The sequence below is a fragment of the Macrobrachium rosenbergii genome, chromosome 56 (assembly GCF_040412425.1).
Source record: "Macrobrachium rosenbergii isolate ZJJX-2024 chromosome 56, ASM4041242v1, whole genome shotgun sequence".
NCBI classification, from domain to species: Eukaryota; Metazoa; Arthropoda; class Malacostraca; order Decapoda; family Palaemonidae; genus Macrobrachium; species Macrobrachium rosenbergii.
The window spans coordinates 77,391,702-77,412,327 of NC_089796.1; the positions used below are offsets into that span (position 1 = coordinate 77,391,702).

The 20,626-nt window shown below is 37.8% G+C and overlaps 1 protein-coding gene across 1 annotated transcript in view; it reads right to left on the reverse strand.

Moving 5' to 3' along the window:
* Positions 1-353: 353 nt before the first annotated feature.
* Positions 354-20,626, reverse strand: part of prd1 (pruning defect 1) — a 71,773-nt gene continuing 51,500 nt past the window's right edge. Inside the window, 8 exon segments of the mRNA XM_067100575.1 lie at positions 354-1,831; positions 6,363-6,482; positions 6,722-7,369; positions 7,494-7,592; positions 14,203-14,323; positions 14,707-14,870; positions 19,288-19,934; positions 19,937-20,189. Of these exon segments, the coding sequence (XP_066956676.1) occupies positions 1,733-1,831; positions 6,363-6,482; positions 6,722-7,369; positions 7,494-7,592; positions 14,203-14,323; positions 14,707-14,870; positions 19,288-19,934; positions 19,937-20,189 (2,151 nt within the window). The 3' untranslated portion in view covers positions 354-1,732.

The window sequence follows — 20,626 nt, forward strand, 5'->3', positions numbered from 1 at the left end:
GAAGCAAGCAGGCAAGTGTACCTGCCATGCAATCTACCTTCATAGTTTTGCCAGCAGCCTGGTAGTAAATTTGTTGTCCTTTTAATCGTTGCCTCTTATCTTGTTGGCAGCTCATAATATATGTATACTAACATCTGGGGGACTGGAAACCTAAAGGAGTTCTGTTTGTTGATGCCTAAGCAAAGGACTTCCATCTGCAAATAACAATGCTTTCCTTTCCATGTAGCCTTGTGGAGTTATATGGACTAAGACAATAACGAATCCAGTCATGCTCTAATGCCAAAATCCTGACTTGTAGAGTTGTCATTGTACAAAAGAGAATCAGTCTATAATAGGGTAGTAATATGCGAATGGAAAATTAAATAAATTTAATTTGTGGGACTGCAATAAAAGGTTTCCTTTAAGCTAAGAAAGAAAAATAGAAAAAATAATTTACCTAAAAAATTTAATACCAGCAAGAAATGCCTTTAAAAGGAAAGTTTAAGACTAGAACAGATTACCTGTTGTTCAGCATTACATTTGAATAACAGTTACTAAAATAACATAGTATTAACTGAAGTTTGATGAAAATGAGAATGTTTTGGTCAAATCACAAATGCCTGGTACAAAACTGATACACAACTTTTATCCAAGTATCTATATGAATTTTTTTTAAGACCAATAGGTATATTATATTTCATCAGTAATAACAGACATACATTACCTTCAATTCATTCATCCTAGCATATACATACTAAAGGTACACTACAAAAGCAACTAATCCTTTTATTACTGTATATAACAATATATAATACAATAAAATAAATGCATCTGTCTAAAATAAACATGAGTATTTAACGTCAGTAGTCCTTTAAAAGTATACATAATAAATAATTTTATTGCCAAAAATGACAGAATAAAACTTAACCAATATCTGATTATAAACAAAATAAAGTGTTTCATCTGTACACTACAATCTACATTAAAGCTTAACAGTACCAATTAAATTAAAATGTACAGTAAGTCTTCATTAAAATTGAAATTGAATAAAATATTTGGACACCATAATCAACTGACAGCAAATATGATCCCAAAGTGCTGTCAGAAGTTTGACTGACCATACCTATAACCACACAAATATGTATTTAGATTATTTGAAAGCTGGCTGACAATACCATATATATATATATTTTCACTTTGTGATTTTTCTATTTTTATGTTAAATACTGTCTGGACAAGCTTATATTTGATTTGAGGTGATGTCAACAAAATGAACCTACAGTATAGATATATATATATGTATATATATTTAAAGCTTGTTATATCATTATGACTAGAGGAAACCTCTCAATCTCACTCTGTGTGGTAATCGTCATCAGAAAGAACGATACAGTCTCAACTGACTTGATGGATAAACACAAAATAACATACATTGGCCCTATACAGCATAAAAACTATCAGTCTACACCTGTCATATATGCATATACAGTATTTATATACTTTACAATACTTTTTATACCATTACTTTCATGTTGTTACTCTTGAAAACATGCACATGTCTTGATACAAGTCTATCCTGTTGCGCTACTTGACTAAGCTAATCTACCCTAGCCTACAGTACCTATAAAAACCAACCAACCAATTTTAACTTTTTTTTTCAGATCTGTATTCAATATCAAGTTAACCATTAATTTTAATTCATATGTGGCTATATGCTTTCATTACTCCACATTTCATATTACCATGAAAGTTCTCAAGGATGAGATGACCATCCACTGCTGGAAATCTGTGATCCTTCTAGAAGGAATTGCTGTACTCCTGGATCATCAACTGTATGTAGAGGGAATTCTTCCTGCAAAAACATATTTCCTTGCAATTTTAGAAGTAAATGTATATACAATAACCCCTCAGCTTATCACTGCTTTGGGGTCAGGCTTTCTGATAGGCAGAAAAGCTAAAAAGAACCAAAGACCTAATAATATAGCCTATACGTGGACATTCATGATATCCCACAGCTATCCTGTGATTAACACTTCACTGCATTACTTCTAAAGGGATGACTTTGAAGAGCTGCTGCACTGGAAAGTAGGAAAACTATACTTTTAAATGCTACATCACGATTTCACAATATACAAACTTGCTGTACATATATAATTAAAAGCTTATATATCTTTCAGCTGTATGTATGGACTGTGACAGGAACTGGTTGAGCGTTTGTGCATTAAGCCACTATACTTGGCAGGGGAGAAAGGATATTGTAAACCCTAGTACTGTATTCATCTAATCCAAAACAACAAACTATGTCATAGTACCACCTTCAAGAGTCCAATAAGGGGAGACAAGCTAAGAAGAAGAGCAATCTTTGTGAAATGCATTTGGATGGAACAAATCCCCAACCTCCAAAACTGGAATAACTTCTCCATGGAGACCTGGTCATGCCCTGTTGCCAACTGCCATGACTTTGTGGTAGATATGTATAATCCATGAACAGGAAAAGGGCTAACAACTTATGATGCTCTCAACAGGCCATCTTTAATTGGAAGGTTCTCCCCAACCATATGAAGCAAAAGTACTTCCTCAATACCAGATGGGATGTTGTGGAATAAAGTATCTTTGTGGTCCAAGAAACCCAGGAAATCCTACTCGTAGTTGGACCTCCTTACCGATTCAGCAGTTTCCAACCTGCAGGAAGTCAGTTTCAGGAACTTAATTCAGGCTGCTGAGGTTGACCAATCTCATATCTTTAAGAATAACAGAGTCTGATTTTGCCACGGATAAATCGTAAGCCCTAGTCTTCAACTTTTTTCCTCTTGGTACAACTCCGCTAATGAGGTCTCTCCAGAGACTGGGAAAGGCATTGAAGCTTGGACATCTTACATTGGCTTCTTGTCAGTCTTCCATCAGTCCTGAGAGGCATTAATTTTTATCTCCTTGTTCAGTGGCAGAGGTGATTCTGAAGACGCAATGAATCCTTCAATGGGTTGGTTCAAGCATAGGAATGATGGTGGACTGTGCAGCTAAGAGAGATTTTCAATCTATTCTCAATACTAATTACAGAAGAGTTATCCCTTACCCTTCTTAATGATGAAGAGTCCTATCATATCTAGGTGTGTGTCTGCCACAGCATTCCTTGCATTTAATAAGGAAGGTCCCATCCCTTCAAGAGGAATGGGCTAAACCCAAACACTCCTCGAGAATATACAAGAGAATATCCAAGCATGGCTCAGATGAATTGAGCTCACCCTGTCTTAGCTATGAAGAGTTGTAGGTGACCTGGAAGAGAAACTCATGAACAATCTAAGTAGGCTTCCATACATTTCATGTCCATATTAGGCAGCATGTGCTATGGGAGATGGCAACCAAACAAACTGAAATGTCACTGGCATAAGCCTGGCAACCCAGCCAATACATGATCTGAAGACACAAGCTTCCTCACAACCTAATATTAGCAAAAGAGGGCCTGCTTGAAAAATAGACAGAATTTGAAAATGTAGAGACTGACAAAAAGGTAAAGTATACTAAATGACTTACCCAACCAACTACATATATACATTACAACCTTACCAACCAATCAACCATGTCTTTACAACAGCAATTTCATGCTGTCACAGCAAAAGTCAATGTGCACAAATACAAAATATAAATATGGCGCAAAGATTAATAGAAAATCCCTCATCTTAATACAAAAAACACACCTTACAAAAAAAGATACAAAGACATTAAGTGCAAAAGTTAATGTGCAAACTAACAAGCCAGAAGAGTTCTACTGCATGCAAAAAGCATAAGTGTGCATCAGCAAAGAGTAAGAACAGTAAATTACCATATATACTCAGGTATAATGAGGCTTTTGAAGACTAATTTTGAAGCTAATTTTAAGGGGGGGTTGCATCATACACGAGATATAAAATTAGCCTTTGTAATATTCACATACAGTATTAGTATTGTACTATAAAATACAAACATAACAAAAATGCATCTTTTCCCATGGATCTTTTGCAAAGTTATGCTTTACTTCACTGTATCCAATAATATTGTATGTACAGTATTGTCATATTACTACTGTATTATAAAATAAAAACATAGCAATCATATGCCATTTGCATTGTTTAGGTTTTTGTGAACAAGGACACTGATACCATTCTGGAATTCTTGTTTAGGCATCAATTTCCGTTTAAAGATAACTATGGGGGAAAGTTTCGTTCCTTCTGCCATACACATTAAAACAACAGTAAAATTTGTTCTTTCATGCTCAGTTGTTTTGATTAAAATACTTTTCTCTCCAATTTTATTTACGGTAGAGTTTGATGACATATCAAAGTTTAGGGGAGGTTCATCCATGTTGCCAATGCACGATAATTTATAGTCATTAGCAACTTGAACAGTGTTTGTTTTCTCAGCTTCAGCTTAAATTTAGTAATATGTTTCCTTGCTGATCTGTTCTCCAGAGCAAATAAGGGTACAGTATACAGTATAGTACTGTAATGTAAAAATATATCAGTCCTAGTCTACTTAACGTCATTTGTAATATAACTACGGTAGTTATTTACTATCGTACCATGGTTGAAATGCAAGCAAAACAGCTGTTGTTATCCGATTTGGTTGTTCATAGCAAACAGCTGTTTCTCGTTTGATTATTTATAGCTGTACGCGTTTAAGCAACAAGTATAGCATTACTAACAAAACTTTTATAATTCTCTTTTACTTTTTTACCTTATTTAACTAGAGGATGGGATAAAGAGATGGAGGAAAAGAGGTTAATCTATTGTAATTCGGTCTCTCAAAAAAAGGACCTCACATGATACACAAGATACATGATACAATAATTTTTTATGAGTGAAAATTTGGGGGTCGCACGATACGCGAGTTACACAAGTATATACGTACTTAATGATGAGACACAAAAAGCAAGTACAAAAGATGAAACAAAAACAAATTAACAAAACAACAAACAGAACAGATTTGTCTACAACTGTGACAAAGATCAGGAAAATCAATCTTGAAAGTAAGCAGCCATGAAATACAGTGAGGCGTAAGGGGAAGAATAGATGCCTATTTTTTCAAAGAGCATTTCACTAGAATATTCAATACAGGTCTAATATATAAGATTAAAATCCTATAATTAGCAGTAAACTGAACACAGGTTTATTTCTGGGAAAAAAAATGACTAGCCTGTTGTCTGATAAATAGTAAACACTCCATGACACTAAATTAACAAAAAAAAAAAAATGTTTATCGTAAACCTTACACTAGTTGAAGCAAAACAGTGGTTGTCTTCAAAACAAACAAGAAGTCAATCGTTTCAATAGTAATCCTTTGCTCACTAAACATTCACAAAGAGAGGAAAACCCTCTACCTGGCAACATTTCTCTACCAAGCTGAGAAAGTTTCACTAATATGTTATAACACCAAAATGTAAGGGAATGAATATTATGAAGTAATTAATTCAGGCAATCCTTGAAAGATCAATTGGCTAAAAATTCTGAAGATTTCACGTCATGAACTGTCTCACAGGTCACTGCTGAAAACTACGGGATCCAAACACACATACAGGGCTACTAGCTGACAGCCATTTATTTTCTTTGAAACAATCCTGAAGTGTTTGGGATGACTCTGTGACCACAATGTAGGAATTTTGCAGAAGACGAGAGGGGAAGGATGCATGTTTCTCTGGAGGAATACTGCCGTTCGCACGCTGCCTCCAGGGCTCACAACATTAGTGAGATACACAAACATCACAGCACAGGTAAGGGGGTTGTGGTTGCCCACATAGTTCACCAACTACAAACAAATATAGCACATTTAATGACCTTGCACCCAAAAATCTCATGATGCCTATTAATTCTTCTTTCACTAAGCTACTGGAGAGATACAAGTGCAAAAGGCTAACTGTATGCAAGGGAAAACAAGAATATCCCACACATGTGGCATGCACAAAGAGAAATCTTTGCCATGAAAATGGGGGACAGTCAAAGACAACTGGGCACTCTCACAAGTGCGAGAACAGCGGAAGATATGGGCTGCATGAGATCATGACAGGCCATAGGCCTACATGATAGGAATTTAAGTCAAGTCAGCCAAAGTGCATTTGTGAAAGCATAGGTTTGTATTCCAGTCCGAGCAACTTATATTTCAGCATGGCATTTTACTTAAAAGATCAAAACAAAGGTAATGGATCTTCAGTAAAAATTCTGACTGCAATTAAGAAAAATGAACAGGCATTGCAAATGCACATAAACTAGTTTAATTAGGTTAATTTGCAAGAAAAAGGGATGGTTACAACAGGATAAATCTACATGATAAAAGTCCTTTTCTTTAATGAAACAACTTACATACCATAAATGCCAAGGTCATGTGATCCAACAAATATCAAAACCATACTGTACCTGAGAGAAGCTCCTCCATGTTCTAGCAAGAGTTGTGATGAAACACTGTAACTGACCCCCAGACCTGAAGTAAAGAGCCCAATCACCTGAAATCTCCCCGGCTTCACTGCATTCAAACTCCTGCAATAAACATGATCTTGTTAAAACTTTCAGTACCCCTAGCAATCATGAACAGATCAATTTTCTTGGATAGTGACTAACAATTTTTTAATTCGGCTTATGTCCACTTCTACTTTTATGTAATGCACCGTTGATAATGAAATGTCACCAATTAAGAAATAATATGGAACAACAAGACGGACCATGAGCCTTTCCAAACAAATTCATCTCATTTATGTAATAAAAGCTGATGCACTTACCACCAAGCAAGTGCTAGGGCACTCAGCATATACTGAAACTGATGAAATTTGCTCCAAGGCACTAAATGTTAAAACCTTAAGTTCTCCCTTGGGTTTAAAGCCTTCCCCAAGAGGCACTCTGTCACGTTTCCCCAGCCTGGGCTGTTTGTCTTTTTTGATATGTAAAGCACTTTTTTCTTTAATTTCTAATTTTATATCTGGACTTCCTAAATCAGACAGTCTGGAAAGGCTTCCTTTTCTGTTCTGCGAGTTGTTGCCAATTGGAGTGGAAGTCCTTTCTCCTGTGCTAATTCTTCTTGTAGGACTGCATGGTATACTTGATGCACTGTTAACTCGATGAAGGTTCGTTAAAGAAGAACTTAGTGGTTTTCGGTCTCTCAGATTTGATAAAGTTGGATTGAAGGGTTTTTGTAAGTCTTTTTTGTCCCACTGACTATGCAGATTTGAATTTGGGGAAGAGCTTAACACCTGCTGAGATGTCTGTGCAGATGATGAATTCTTTCTGTCTGATTGGACATCCTCCACAATACTGACAGGCACACTAGGTGGAGCACCTAGGATCATATCAGACTGCTGTGCTAAGAGTACTCCTGAATCCAAGAGTACTACACGACAGGAAACTTGACCGCGTTCGCTCACGTCTCTGACCTGCAACGACAGGAACACTGAAGTTAACAAATGACAATGTAAACCATGCAAAATCTTCAATACATTGTTTTTGGCTACTGCTACAACAAAAGTACAAATAACAGATTAACAAAATTTTACTCACTCCACTATTGATGATCGTAAGGAAAGCTTGTAACCATAAAGAGGCTTCATGCTCATCTGATGCAGCTAACATAATTGGAGGTGAATTCTTCCGTAGTAGCTGATAAAAAAAATATCATATACAATTATCTTCAGAGATAAAACTGACTAACCTCTGAAAAGAAACACTTAAAATAAGCAACAGAAGAAATCTGATGTAATTTTGAATGCTCGCTGATACTACCATAATTATCCAAGAATAGTGACACTTGCATTTTTAAAACCTTGCAATAACCTAAATTACTTTACATTGATTACTGATGTTCATGAAATACAAAATATCTAAAATATTCCAAAAATAAAAATAAAAACCCAAAACCATCAGTGTGGTTTCAATTTTCCATAGCAAATTTATACTGCATATTCAATTTCTTCCCTACACTGACATGATTTAACAATCCTCTAAAGTATTACATATATTTTATCGAACCATAGTGCACAATTTATGGTACTCAATAATGTTGTGATTTGTCTAAAAATAAAAAGAGCCTTTAAAATTACATGAAAGCTGTTTAGACAATTTGAGATATATGAAATATGCAAGACTTTAATAAACACTCTGCTGCAATATGTCATTTTTATAATAAAATAAAATTTTACACATACTTACCTGATAGTCATAATAGCTGTCGTCTCTGACGTCTTGGCAGAAATTCAAAATTCGCGGCAGCGTCGATAGTTAGGTCACGTGCCCCCTTCCCTGGCCCCTACAGCGAGTGATGGAATCACTGCAATACAGTCAGATGTTTTGTATGCTGCCCTTGCCCATGATTGGGGAGGAGGGTGAGTTTTGTATGACTATCAGGTAAGTATGTGTAAAATTTTGTTTATTCCTAAAAATGACATTTTACACATATGACACCTGATAGTCATAATAGGCTGATTGGCACATTATAGGCGGTGGGTTCATGGCAGGTAACACACTAAACAATATGTCAAGATTCAAAAGAATCGGTGGTTCACTTACCTTTCTGGAGTAGCTGAAGTCATTGGTACTGCCTTTTTTCATTGCTATCCTCAGTCGCACCGACAAGGTATATAGACCTGATTTGTTGAGTGCATGAGAGCTTACATGTAGTCGAGGCGAACCGTGGACTATCATGCATAATAGATACTAAACGTGCTGCTCTGGCTTTAGCATCATCAGCAACCTTCACCATAAGGGTATCACCACTAAATATATAAACCCAATTCACCTAAATATAACTGTAGGGCACTTCCAGACACACGCATGGTGCCCCAGACTTCCCAAACCAACAAACCCATCTCAAGGCTTAAAATTAATAGGTTTCATTAGAAGAAAGACTTCCTACCTTTCCCAAACCGCGGCCAGTCACCATAAACGGACTAACGTTGACAATTTTCAAAACTGTTTCAATTTCTCTTAAGTAATGCATGGCGAACACTGAGTTACACCTCCAAAAGGTAGCCTGCAAAATATTGGCTAATGACAAATTTTCGGTATGCTAAAGACGTAACACCGCTCTAACCTCATGGGCTCTCACTTTAAGCACTTTACAAACGATGGGATCCAATTCAGAGTGTGAGTCCATAATAATTCTGAGAAAGAAAGCTAATGCATTTCTAGACATACGCCGGATCCTTTACCAACACCACAAATTTTGCGTTGGACCTCTAATGTCTTTAGTCCTCTCCGAGATAAAACTTTAAAGCCCTCACTGGACATAAAGTTCTTTCTAATTCTTCAGAACCGAGTAACTCTGATAGGAATTTTTTTAATTCGAAAGAACGCGCCCGCAGTCTTGGCAGGGAGCTCATTCTTAGCCAAACCAACCATAGAGGAGCAACCGCTTCCGCACGGAAGAAGCCTTGAGCTCTTTTATCCAGAGCATGAATCTCACTAATCCTTTTACGTGAATCACGAGTGCCACTAAAAAATTGTCTCATTGTTAAATCTCTTAATGAAATATCTTTCATAGGTTCGAATCTACTTGATATAAGCCAATGAAGAACTACGTCGAGATTCCAGGGAAACTAAACACTGACATTTTGTAGTAGTATCAAACGACTTAATTAAATCTGTTAAGTCCTTATTGGAAGAAATGCCTACACCCTATGTCTAAAGACAGAAGATAACATGGCTCTGTAGCCTTTTAATGGTCGAAAATTAGAACTTTCTAATCTATTCAGGAATAACAAAATTTTGCTATTCCAAAACAGAGGTTTGTAGAAGAGGATTCATTCTGCTTGCACCAATCTCTAAAAATAGACCACTAATGGACTGATACAATTTTTCTGAAGAGACTCTCCTTGGTCTTGCAATTGCCTCAGCAACCTTTGAAAATCCTTTCTGTCTAAGGATTAGGCCGACAGTCTGAATCCCACAGATGTAGAACGGACAGATTCTTGTGGATCACCTTTCGAATTTGGCTGTTTGGTAGATCTATCCTCTGGCATATTCTTCCGAAAATCCACTGTAGATCTAAAAAGGTCCAAAACCAATCCCTCACCGGCCAGAAGGGTGCTATTAGTGTCATTCTGCAATTTACTTGTTCCCTGAATTTGCCAACACTTGCCCTAAAATCTTGAATGGGGAAATCGTAAACTTCAGATGAGACCAGCTCATTAACACTGCGTCTATTCCCCAGGTACTTTCGTCCCGGCACTGGAGAGCAGAATACGGGAAGACGGTGATTTTCGCCACGTCGAAACAGATCCTCCATGGTTCTCCCCTAAATCGTCCAAAGCCTCTGACAAATTTGGCGTTCAGCGCCCATCTGTGAGGGAAGTACTTGGTTCCTCCCTGCCCAATCCATCCGCCTCTGACATTCAGCTTCCTTGGAATGAAGCGGCCAATATGTCACCTTCCTTTCTTCCGTCCATAACCACAGATCCAGCACAACTTTCTCGTAAAGGGAAAGAATCTGCGTTCCTCCTTGCTTTCTTATATAAGACAATTGCAGTCGTATTGTCCAATGAACAATCACTGTCTTGTCCTTACTATTGACTAACGGCAACAAAGCCCTGAAAATATTGCTTCCAATTCTTCCTGATTTATATGCCAACTCTTCTGAATGCTTGTCCACTGACCTGAAGCCTTTTTCTGTCCCAATGTTGATCCCCAACCTAGGTCTGAAGCGTCGGAGAACAACATCAGGACTGGGCTCTTCTTGTGTAGGAGATGACCTTTCTTCAGTCTCTCTACTGAATTTCACCAACTCAGATCCTCCTTGATCTTTTTGAAATTGGAAATACAAACGAGTCTGGGAAGAGTTCCACATCCCAACTTCCTTTTAGGTAAAACTGAAGAGGCTTCATGTGAAGCCTTCCCAATCTCTCACAAACTTCTCCAACGAAGCCAACGTTCGAGGAGCTCATCCACTCGTTTGCCGAACATTTCTCTTTCAACTGGCTCCTGAATTCTCATCAATGCCGTCTCTATTCTCTTCTCTGACGGAGAAGCCCTAAAAGTCACGAAGTTCATTGTTACTCCCAAATAAGTAATGGATCTGCGATGGTGTTAGAAGCGACTTCTGAAAGTTTACAATAATCCCAGCTCTTTCAGCAGAGACAGAGTTCTCTCTAAATCCTCCACACTTCTCTCGTCTCTGCTTTTAACAGCCAGTCGTCCAGATAAAAACTATCCTATCTCCTTGCTCTCTCAAATCTTTACAAAACTGTGGAGCCTCTCTCCCACATGTGTGTGGGAGGTTGAAAACCTCATTTCTTGTCAGTCTCAGACTTCTTGATTGCTTTTCGAACAAAACGTGACTCTCCCTCTTTGCCTGGGATGCGGTCTGGTAGCCGCTCTGCCCGAAAGGACCGATCTTTAAATGAAGCACGAAGACACTTGTTGTCTAGGAGTAACAGACCCCGCTTTGTCTAGGCCTCCTGGTCGACTGAGCTAGAAGATCCTCACGTAGTCTTCTGTTGAAGGGAAGCCGCCACTGAAATTAAATTCTGGGAATAGAAAACTTTTCAGAGCGCAAATAACAATGCATCTCTGTGCCTTGGACACTCCTTTAGCCAAAAAAGAGTAACACAACTCCACTCTTTTTAACAATATAAACAGAAGGGAAGTGGAGAGTTCTGCTGCCCCATCCCTTACAGCTTTGTCAATACATGACATTACTCCAGAAAGGTCTTCAAATTGGCCTTGATCTAACCAGTTCATTCAGTTTTCTACCCAACGCAGAATGCAAAAGCCCAATCCAGGAAAAACTAATAACCTCAAAGCTCTTGATACACCATTAAAGAGCCTGTCCAGTTCGAAGAGGCGAAAAATACCTTGGCAGCATTAAGAGCAGACCTCTCGCCCAGTCAACAATGCCAGAAAAATCTCCTGTGAGGAAGCTTGACACTCCCAAGGAAAAACCTCCTGTTAACACCAGTTCCTCCTTCCTGAAAGAAGCTTAGAAGGAGGGATACAAAACTGCATCTTTCCGTTGCCTCTTCCTCCAACCACTCTTCAACTTTCAAAGTCTTTCTGAGGAGATTGATGTTAACTGGTTATTAGAGACGACGATTACCGTGGTCCTTAGTATACTGGGATTCGCGAAACTGGCATTGTTGAGTAGAAGAAATTCGCAAAATTCTGCAATAAAAATCTCAAAAGTTGCTTATAAGCAGAAGAAGGACTTCCTTTCCTACTGCCGCCTCCTCCCTTCTTCCTTATTGGCAAATCTTCTTAGAAGAAACTGGAGAAACCGCCACAGACCTCACTGTAGTGTTCAACTTCAAAACTTCCACTTGATCCTGATTTCTCCCTACATTATCTCTCTGAATGATTAAAAATATTTACATCACTCTCCATCTTCTTTCTAAAGAAGATAACACTCTGTTGTCTCTCAACTTTCCTCAGTTAACAAGTCCCTGATTCGAGGAAGACTCTGAGGTGGCTGCAAGGCATGAACATGTACAGCAGCCGCAATACCGTTTAAGATCCCCGCCGAGTGCGCGACCCGGGCTGGCGCCAGGCAGGAGTGCAGACGGCTCCATTGAACGCGGCTCATGGCGGTCTGGCGCCACTGGCGCGCCGATGCGGGCGCGATGGGCGATCGCCTCGATGCGGCGCATGGCGTCTGGCGCCATTTGAAGAGGCGCCTGGCGTGTTTGTTGCTCCAGAAAGCAGCGCAAAGAAACGCTTGTCAGGCGAAGAAAACAGCTCCTGGCGGTCTGGAGCCACAGAAAAACGATGCCTGGATGTCAGGAGCCACTGGATGCGGCGTATGGCGGTCTAGGCGCCATCGAAAAAGACGAACTGATCACGGAACCCCCGCCCGACGGTCTTGAATCATTACGACGGTCTGGATCTAAAGAAACTAGTCATTTGAAAACTAGAAACCTGTTTCTCCTCCGCTTAGAAAGTTTCTTTCCAATCTTTCTACCTTTTTCCACTGATCTTTTTCACTTTACTTTATAAACTGGGGAAGAGAAACTCTCCGGAGAGTCCCAATAACTACACCGGGCTCTGGATCGCACCTCTTGCAACACCCTCTTCTTGGAACCTCCCTCCTCACACCTCTAGACCTTTTCAGTGGGTCTACTTGATCTTTTAAGGCGCCAATCTCTTCGCAGCTCTCTCTTAGCTAGACTCACTCAAAGAGAACACTTCCTCTGGAACACCTTTCAATGGCATTCCATGACATCCTGGGAGGCGTTCTACAGGACTGTCTGAGGGGCGAGCTGCTCAGGAGCAAGACCCCCTGCGCCTCCCTTTGGACTTCGGCTGTCTCTCCCAGATACAGGGGAGTATGACAGAGGTCGGCTAGGAGAGCGACGGGGCCTAACAGCCACCTCCTCCACTGCACAAACACTTTTCACTTTATCACTGGCAATTACTTCCACAGCAGCACCCAACTTCAATTGCCGACATCACAGTAGAGAAACGATTCTCAAACTCTACCTTAAGACTGGCAACAGTTTCGGGTTCTACCAGGATAATAGGGGTCTGGGTTAGGAACGGTTCATTAGTCGGACATATGTTAGAAAAACAGACAAAGATAATTCTGCATTACTACTTCTAGAAATGACAGACCAGAAAGCCCCTAATAAGCGGCTTTGGCGCTCTTATCCTTTACACTTCTGAGATAGCTAGCTAAATCCTTCCACTGCTTCTCAGTCATACTATTACATTCTACACATGTTAGTGATGAAGTACAGACTTGCCCTCTACAATTAACACATACAGAATGTGCAGGTCCATCTAGCTGTTACTAGTCTAGTTTACAGCCTTTGCTGCAATACCTAGCCTGACCAACCTGTCCGACATCCTAGACTGAATATCCAAAAAGCTAAAATTATCAAAAACTATTTATAATTAACTATCAAAAACAACTGCTCAACTGAGTTATCACCAAGATTTCCAAAGCAAACCGATGATTTTCAGAAAATGAATTCCTACTGGACCAAAATTCAACCCAGTTCGTTAAATCGGGCAGAAAACATCTGACTGTATTGGTGGGTAGTTCCACTCACTCCTGTGAGGGAGCCCGGGGAAGGGTATCAATGTGACCTAACTTCTCACGCTGCCGCACTTTTGAATTTCCTGCCGAAAACGTCAGAGACGACAGCTATTATGACTATCAGGTAAGTCATATGTAAAAATCATGATTACATCACCTTTTATATTTCTGTATCCTGACCCAACAGATTATTGCATAAAAGAAACATATGATACACAAGTTGGCACTCAAAAGATATTACTCTACCTGGAAGGCATGAGGTCGTTGGCTCGTGGCTATGCGTACACAACCAATGCATTGCACAACTTCTATTATCATATGAGGTAACCTTTCTAGGGCGTCGTGAAACTGGTATAATACACCGGCCCTGTAAAACGAACAAAACTTTAATGACATTTTCTATGACTTTCAGATAGTGCATAAAAATTATACACTGAAAATGACAGTACTAAAAAAACCCATTTTTATTTTTTGAAGTGAAACTGATAAACAGGAAGCAAAAATTATGCAAAACAGGTAACATTAGCATTTAATCGTGGTACATTTAATCATGGTACTCATTCTTAGTGCATAAAATGGACCTGTGCGCTGAGAAGTGCAGACTCTACAAACCTCTATGTATAAGAGAATTTAATGACGTAAGTAACATGTAAATGGTTTATTAAAAAAAAAAAAAAATTAAAAAGGAAAAAAATACAGCTACTCATGTACTCTGAAAAGTGCATTCCAGGAATTAAAAATCCAACTTACTTTAAGATGAAATAAGCAGGCTTCCAAGATGACAATAATCCAGGAGGCTTGAACATCAAAGGTCCTTCATTTGCTGGGCCTAAAGGTCCAGATGCTTCACCACCTCCTAAGCTGCTACCATCTTCCCAATCAGCCAGCCAACAACCAACTACTTCAGGATCCTCCTGGTATAATAGATGAGTGAAATATAGTAAAATGTAGCAGAGCTAATTTAATATGCATATACTGTACCTGCAATGTTCTCAAGGTGCCTAACTATACGAATTTATCATTCGACAAATATTTTGTAAAACAGCTGTACAAACCACTGTTTCACATACTTCACATAATGTTTTCCTCAACACCTGCTTGCAAGTTCAACATATGTTAAAAAATTTTAATTGTTCATACATGTGTAACTGCTAAAACTCAAGTGGTGGTTAACCTTCATCAGGCTTCTTTTAACTCTTATGCAGGATGAGAAATGATATTCAATGTAAAAAGTAATGGTTTTATGTCTATGACTATTACTTTAGGGGGATGGAAACTGATCCAATACTGATTCTCGCTGCTTGAAAAAATCTAATGAACAGCGCACGAATTCAACAAAAATCTGACAATTTGGATGTTAAACATAACACTGCAATACCACAGTTACTTTCATGCAATTTTCAAGGTTGGACCCTCTAAAACTACTATGAGTTTTACTCTGCTTAACCAGAGAGTGTATGCAAACAGTCCTCACCAAAACAATTGACTATACACCTTACAGATTTATTCTTCAAGAAAAGAATTTATTATTGTTTTAAAGGCATCAATACCCAATAACCATCTAATCCTGAAACTTTCAGGCATGCCATGCAACAGTAGGTTGATCTTGAGAAACTGATGATGGAAAACCTCCTCTAGCTAAAGCTAAAAAACCACTGAAAAGATGCCTTTCCATTTATAGGTTGCATAAGAGAAGGAAGAACAGAGGACAAGTAAACAGATAAAATATGCAACTGCCTAAATTACCCTAAGTAAAACTTTCATGTGTAAAACATAAGAAGCTACATGCTTGTACCCACACATCTAGACCAGAAAGAATTACTCAAATGATGGCAAGCTCCCGCAGCTACAAGAAATAGGCTGACAAACACCTCCAGTTAAAACAAAGAAGCTTTTAACACCTAAGTCTGTAAGAAAGTTAGTTAAGGGAACAAAAGAACTGTGTTCTTGTAAAACTCACCTACAACAGTAAACCAAATCCAGAATAACAAAGGATGGAGTAACCTGTTTGTATAACAAAAGAACTCAAACAAAGACATAATCAGAGGCAAAAACAATTTCCATGACCTGATCATCTCTTACTTAGCTGAATCCCTAGTTGGGATCGCTGTTTGGAATGAGCCTTTTCCAGTTTTTTCTACCAAAGAATGGCTCATTTCATAACTGGTTTTAACATATGTTTTAGGTACAAATACCCTTCCTGACCACAGCCCTCCCTATACAGTATATCTTGGTTTGGTACCAGTACTAAGTTGGGCTGTCTTAACCCTGAGTGGCTAAGTTGTCCAGAACATCATACTTCAGCATTTCAAATACATACACAAATATGAAAGCATATTCAGTAATAAAGTCTCGGGCAACATTATATAAAATATTAGTACTCATAAACGAACACAATACAAATATCAAAAATCAATCCACCTAAAATATAAAATAAAATTAATGAAGAACATTCACAGGGGAAATTCAACCAACACAAAGCACCCAGGGTTAGAGAAGCAGAAACTTCTAGCACCTGAAAGCATCAAGAGCTCACTTACTGTCTTGTGTCAAATGATCACTTTTTATATATATGGTACGTGTTTATATTTAGATAAGAAACTTCAGTTCCTAAGTGCCCAGTTCTTTCAAAAGTCAAAATTTTTAATTTCACAAACCATAAGTTTGAATAATGTACAAATACTGATGCAAAGGCAAATTGTAAAATTATATAAACAAAAGATGAGAAGAAAAAGAAGAGAATGAATGATTAAGTAAGCAAAAACTAGTTAATATAAATGTACGGTCACAAGCGAAGGAGTAAAATGAATAAAAGCGATAATTTTCCAAAGCATACCAAGGGCAAAACAAGAAGTAAAGATTAAAGCACACAAAGCTATAAAAAACACGCAAAACTGGACTTAGGACCAAGTTGATGCATTTACTGTATACAGCACATAGAAAAAATAAGCTTTTATGCCCATATTTTTAAAATTTTACAACTTTGCTTGACCCAATTTATTGTACAAATGTACGAATTAGGCAGCCTAATACTTACAGTATATTCATAACATCACACTAAATTGCATGGCAAAGATTCAACTCGGCACTGGACTAATGCAGTTAACATGACTCTTGCACACTCAAAACAATATCTAAGGCTGACTAGAAAAAAACTATTTTCATATTTCCCCATCTGAGACAACACTCAAAGCTTAACATAAGTAGCAGCAGAGTTGAAAATAAGACATTTTAGTGGAAAGAGTAACTGCAGGCAAACCTGGAAGCAATGACTACACCAAGATACATACTGTAAAGATACTATACTCTACCATACTATGAGCCACCTTATTCATATTTCTGATTCAGTGGTGAGACTAGAATTACTCAGTATCACAAGGTTATCTATTCTGATGGAATAAAGCCATAATTAGAGTCCTTTTCCCTTCAACTAAATGCAGTGCATTACTAACAACATTTAAATACTGTATCATCTATGACTAAAATCTACTTTTCTAACAAAATATGTACAATATTTCTCCAAATTAACTACAAAGGAAAACTTGCAAAACAAAACTAAAGAAAAATCAGATCTTTATTTATGTATCTAAATGACATTACAAAAATATGAGCATACTTTGTAGAATACTAACAAAACTACCTTGATTATTTTATATCTAAGCAAAACAGGAGAAAAATAAAATCAAAATAAAAAAGTCAAATAAAATTACATTTTAGTGAAATATACCCTCTAAAAATTTAGACATAAAATGTAGAACTACTGTATGAATGTCTTGAAGAAGCGAACAACAGATATTAAACTTCTTTAAAATTACTACATAAAAAGTCTATCAATAAACTAAAATACAATCTAGCTGAGAAGAGCTAAAGATGTTGGCTGCAACCATCTAAATGATAACTAGAACCAGTATTAAATATAAAGTGCTCTGTAATTTCACAGCTGCTTCATACCAAAATTTTGGTACAGATAAAGTTTTGGCAGCAACACTAAAAAAGTTCTAAAATCAACCAAGCAACATATTTCTTACAAAACTGCTATTCATTCTAAAATAAAAAATACTGTAACCAAAGCTTCAAACAAAAGGGTAGCTTTGTCATGAATAAGAGATCTAGCAATACTGAACAGTAAAATCCAACTGTCACCAGCTGTTCACCTCCAATACTCAAAAGGGCCTGGATAATTTCCCTTCCTCTCAAGCTAAATGGACAAGCCCTTAAGTTCACACAGACAAGCCAACAGTGCCATCCATGCACATACTGTACCCTAGTGTTCTCTTTTACTAACCTTTGACAGCATATTATTGTTATTATTAACTAATGTGTTATCATTATTATTCCCCATACAAGAATGCTTCTTACAGTTTGTCTTGTGTGGCACAATCAATACTGTAGTGTCCTTTTGCCCCCATCTGCATTGCTTGCCAACTTTTACTTGTCATCCATTCCCTTTAGGGGTCTCCTATACACACTTTCTCTTTCTCTACACTCAAGCAACACTGAATAAAAATCCTTTTATTTCATTCTTATCAAAATGACCAACCTGTGGGATATAAAGCTCAAATTCATTCAGTAACCAATCAACACAAGGACCCAAGCCCAAAGACAATTGAAAAGGTTAAAAGCACCAGGTATCAAAAATTAATTTTTGAAATATTTCACAAACAACTGGATGTAATGTATCTAAAATATCATATAAAAAATCAGGCATTTTCCTCATTGAGTATTTACTGCTTGATGCTCATAAAAAGTTTCCTCCAAAATACTCTTTGCTAAAATCCATTTTATAAACATCAAATAAGGTAAAATGTGTATTATTACATAAGATATACTGGCGAGGAGAAGTAATTTACATTTAGAATTTTTATAAAATTTTTAGAGTAAGTTAAAACATGCATTTTTGTATCTAGAATTTAACTGCATCAGGCACAGTTTCAATGCAAAACAAGGGGAAATGTATTGTGATGGAAACTTGGCTGTCCTTTTTTTGTATTTATATAATATTAAAAAAGCAGACTACAAATGCACTGGGGATAACAATGCTCAATAACAACCTCACATAAGAACTTGTACGTCCAACATTGTTTTAAATTAATTCATATTTCTTTTCATTCCAGATCCGCGAAAGGGCTGTCACAGATATTCTGTCTCTGCAACTGTTTAATCTTCTATGAACCTCATACACTGAAAATTACTTCCTTGTAGTTGGTAATGCAACCTACAGCCAAATACCTGATAAGAAATATTGAGACTCACACAACCAACATTTACTTATGACCGTGAATTTTGCAGCCATGCAAAGTACTATGCAGAATACCAGGAAAGAAGTCCTACCTGAAGACGCAGCTGTGCCCTTAACCATTTGCGTAAGCCAGACAATTCCCATGCTGGATGGACTATGACTGCTGGCAAACTCCTGTCAAGTACAGTCCCATTCCAGCGAGAATATCCACCAGCATATCTCTGCATTCCATACTGTTTTTCTAGGTGAAGTTTCACTGGGCATACATCCTCTGACTCTTGAACTGGAACTGTCTCGCTGCCATCCTGATTCAAGTCAGGAGAAGGATTCCCATTCACTTCCACAGGTGAGGACAGTGTGCCAGAGGATGCGGTTTCATCAGAAATGTGACTGACTGATGATGCCTGGCTAGCTTCACTCAAGTCCTGACTGACGTCAGTTGAAGCCTGGCTGTGATCCGTGTCTACTTGGCTAATATCACTAGATTTCTGACTAGAATCTGTTGATGTCTCACTCATCTCATTGGATGTTTCACTTGCAAGGGACACTTCACTAACATCAGGAGAATCCTGACTTAAATTCAACGACCCAGGAGTTAAAGCAGGAGAGTCTTGCTGGCTAATGTCAGATGATGCCATGCTTACATCAAATGAATCTTTCTTTGCTGCCCAGAGATTAACCTGTGATTTTTCCAGGAGGCTGTTTGAGAAATTATCAGCACATTCTTTTTGATGCTGGAAAGAATTTCCCTTCTAAGGTTTGTGGCAAGTTTGAAGCTCTAGGAGAGAGACTGTTTCATGGGCTTCTCATCCCTGCTCAGTTTTAGTGCTGAAAAATGTCTTCTAATAGCAACCTCCAGGCAGCTGATAAGAGAATGAGTGATATCTGGGTCACCAATTTCAAGCTGAACACCACTGTTTGCACCAGTAGTTGCTAAATCATCTAGCAAAGCCTTTTTATTGAGTATGCAAACCCACTGGTCATTTGAACCAACCTGAAATATTGCAAAATATCTTAATATAGATGCACAACTTGCTGTCTCCAATTAAATAAAAGTCAAACTAGACTTGTGTAGTTCATCTTATATCAAATTGAATGAATATATAGATAAGTATTATAGACAAGATTGCATTCCAATCAGAACCTTTCCAAGTTTCTTATACCTCTCATAATTTAGCTTGGCACTGACAGAATTTTGCTATCTGATAAACAAAAAATTAACTTTAAATGGGAAACAAGAAAAATAAGGTAAGGCTCAGCACAATCTGAAAATCTTAAACTTAATCCGCAAAAGGCATCTGTTAATGTACTGAACTTATATCCTATAGAGGCAAATTCATAAGATTATTTCAGAAGTTATATATATAGTCTACAAAAACTGATCACCATCTGGGAATATATAATATATACGTTACCACAGTAATTATAACT